The 3,163-nt window shown below is 35.3% G+C and overlaps 1 protein-coding gene across 1 annotated transcript in view; it reads right to left on the reverse strand.

The window, feature by feature from the left end:
• Nucleotides 1-3,163, reverse strand: part of LOC106869371 (ADAMTS-like protein 2) — a 147,675-nt gene that overhangs the window by 61,358 nt on the left and 83,154 nt on the right. The window contains exon 4 of the mRNA XM_014915094.2: nt 1,914-2,041. Within this exon, the coding sequence (XP_014770580.1) occupies nt 1,914-2,041 (128 nt within the window). The remainder of the gene's footprint in view (nt 1-1,913; nt 2,042-3,163) is intronic.

The following is a 3,163-nucleotide window of genomic DNA, read 5'->3' on the forward strand; positions in this document are numbered from 1 at the left end:
CTTCTTCCAGTTTCCATCTATCAAATATTCCACGGACAAGGTTTTGGTTGACCCGAGGGTATAATAGAAGGCACTTGCCCAAGATGCCACGCAGTGGGGCCGAACCCGGAACCATGTGGTTGGGAAGCAAGTTTCTTACCACACAACCACGCCTGCGTCTAAAAACAGAAAAACGAATCAAAGAAATCCTGGTATAGCGTTACAATATCAAAGAGTGCTTGTAGGTATTAGTAACTATTTTATTCCTGCCAGACTCTCAGCCGGTACTTCGTATACCAAATTTTATGATTAATTAATGTCGTCGTATCTGCCCTATAAGAGGCAGGTTATTTTCTGCTGGAATGTTTTTGATTACCATGCTGCTTGATTAGAGTTGATCTAGGGCTAGGCAGAAAATGCGATATACTTAAGAAACAAAAAGGTTTATTGTTGAAGGAAAATGTTCACACTCTTTCTTAATAGCCTATACGTCTCAACAAATATATGTGAAACTGTCTAATACTATTCTATTTTCACAAGACTCCAAACTCTGCTAGTCACATTGCTCGCCGCTAATAATTCTATTATTCCTCTGCCATGCTACACTATTTAACGGAAATATTTAATAAGTAGCACAAGCTGGCTGAATTAATGTAAGAGAAGATGGATAATAAACCACTGTACATTACCTTGTGTATATGTATATATATATATATATATATATATATATATATAAATTTAAGTTTAGCAGAAAATGGAGAAAATTCTTGATCGACAAAGTGACTACCATCGATTATCATTTTTAATACAAAACCTTATCATTTCTAACTGCTGTTTCTGTTTCTAATGTCCGTCAGTGCTGCCAATGAAAATTCTGAGAATAATATTCGTAATAATCTATAGCACAAACGATCTAGTACATGGAGCTTCATCAGGGTGAAGAGAAATGCATATAATGAAGAGAAAAGAACAGGGCCTCGAGATGAGGAAAGAAAGCTTAATATATTAGAATCAAACCATTTTGCAGTGTAATTCTTCAAGTCGCTGAGCAAATGACTAAACTAGAAAATTAATTGGTGGGTTAATCTTTCTTTAGGGGTGGCGTATAAATAATAAAAATAATAAAATAAGTACTTTAGTATAACGGGATTCGTCAATAGATCTAGAAAAAGAGTAGTACTTAAGGTTTCGTAAATATTACTAATTAGTATTTATTCCAATAACATGCTCATAAAATAATTTCAATAATATGCTTACTGATATATTATAACGACCAACCACCTATTTTCTGTAATGGGATTGACCAAAGTGCAGCGATTAGGTTAATTGGTCAGTTAAATTTAAAAACTAAAGAACAAGCTATTAAGACCGTTATAGCAATATATGCAAGTAAAGAAATAAATAAAAAATAAAAAGTAAAAGTATGGAGATGTAGCATATGTTATAAATACCCGTAATTCACTGGTTCGGCAAAAGAGTTTGATAAAATAAGTACTGGGTTTTACTTCAGGTTCTATATTATTCGAAATATTCTTTGTTATATATTGATATTAAGGCATGATCCAATAAGCATTTGATTGTTGTTTCAAGCAGGCTAACTGACGACCATATAAAAACTCTCTCAATGTCACGCAAATAAGTAAGATAGGGTGAAACCAAGATTCTGAAGGTTTCCATCGGTCACAATCAATCAATATAACATCTAATATGCAAGTTCAAATACTGTGAGAAGTGTAATGATCTAGCTTGTAACCTATTTACCTAGCTCTGGTCCAAGGGACACTACACCTGTTTCTCTGTTCCTCACTGTCAACTGAAGGGTGAAGTCTGAAACTGAATGTGGTTAATAACATCGCATTATACCTTTGATCGTATTGTTTTCTACATAGATCACAAGTAGCCACAGTTTATGAGTAGCAGAAATAAATATCTACCTTACATTCACCATGTACGCACATATCTGTGCCTCGTCTATAACAATATGTGCCATCAAGAACAGTCCCAAATGATTTCTGAATGGGATATAGCGTGTTTTCACATATCAGGCGGCAGGGTGTTTTCTCTGAAACCAAAAAAAAAAAAAAAAAAAAAAAAAATAAATAAATAAATAAATAAAATAATAATAATAATAACACAAAGAAATAAAAACAGTAAATATGACGAACGTCAAACGCTTAGTCATAACATGTAACTTTAGCAGTGATGCTGTGTTGCATGTGCCAGAGAAGGGGTTGTGCTATATATTTTACTCTGAATACTATTTGTTCACTCCTACCCCTCCTCCTCCTCCTCCTACTACTACTACTACGTCTGCTGCTGCTACTGTTGCTGCTACGGGTGCAGCTGCTGTTGCTGCTACGGTTACTGCTGCTGCTGCTGCCACCGCCACTACCACCACCCTCCTCCTCATGCAACAACAACAACAACTACTACTACTACTAGGTCGCTTTTAGTTTGCTTACATATATTTTAGTCGGTGGTGCTTAGAGAAAACGATAAGAGAGAGAGGGAGAGAGAGAGAGAGAGAGAGCAATGAGAGACAGTATGAGAGAATAAGCAATGAGAAAGTGAGAGAAAGAGAGACAGAGAGAGAAAGAGAGAGAGAGAGAGAGAGAGAGAGAGAGAGAGATGTTGATTGGGTTTGTGACGAAATATATGGAAACAGTCAACTGTACTACATTCTCATTTGTGTTTCTACAGTGACTTCCTGTTATATTTTTTATTTAATATTTAAAATAGCGATCTCAAAGGGCGCACTGTGAGGGGTATCGAGATGCACCGCAGATTTTTAAATATGTAATTCAAGGCTATAGAAAATCCATATTACCGCTGAGCGAGTTGAAAAACCTGTTATTCGTAGTTTTTGCTGTACACAAGAATGATTAATAAGACATAAAAGGAATAGTTTTCATTTTTGCGTCTAAATGTTTAACTAGGAAACCAATTTTCGAAAAGCTTTCCATGAAAATTGCGCTCATAATGTTTTTGTTTCGTATGCAGTACCCTACGAACTCAAAAAGGATTGAAAGCCAGTATTTTGATGGTAATTGTGCTAGCCCTGATCAAATCTCGCCGAAGTCAACTAAGCCTTTTGTCTTTGCAATGATGAAAAATAAAGTACCAGAAAAATATTGCTTAGAATCGATATTATATCATTCATTCAGAGGTGATTACGTTGCACCTT

Source organism: Octopus bimaculoides, chromosome 2 (genome assembly GCF_001194135.2).
Source record: "Octopus bimaculoides isolate UCB-OBI-ISO-001 chromosome 2, ASM119413v2, whole genome shotgun sequence".
NCBI lineage: Eukaryota > Metazoa > Mollusca > Cephalopoda > Octopoda > Octopodidae > Octopus > Octopus bimaculoides.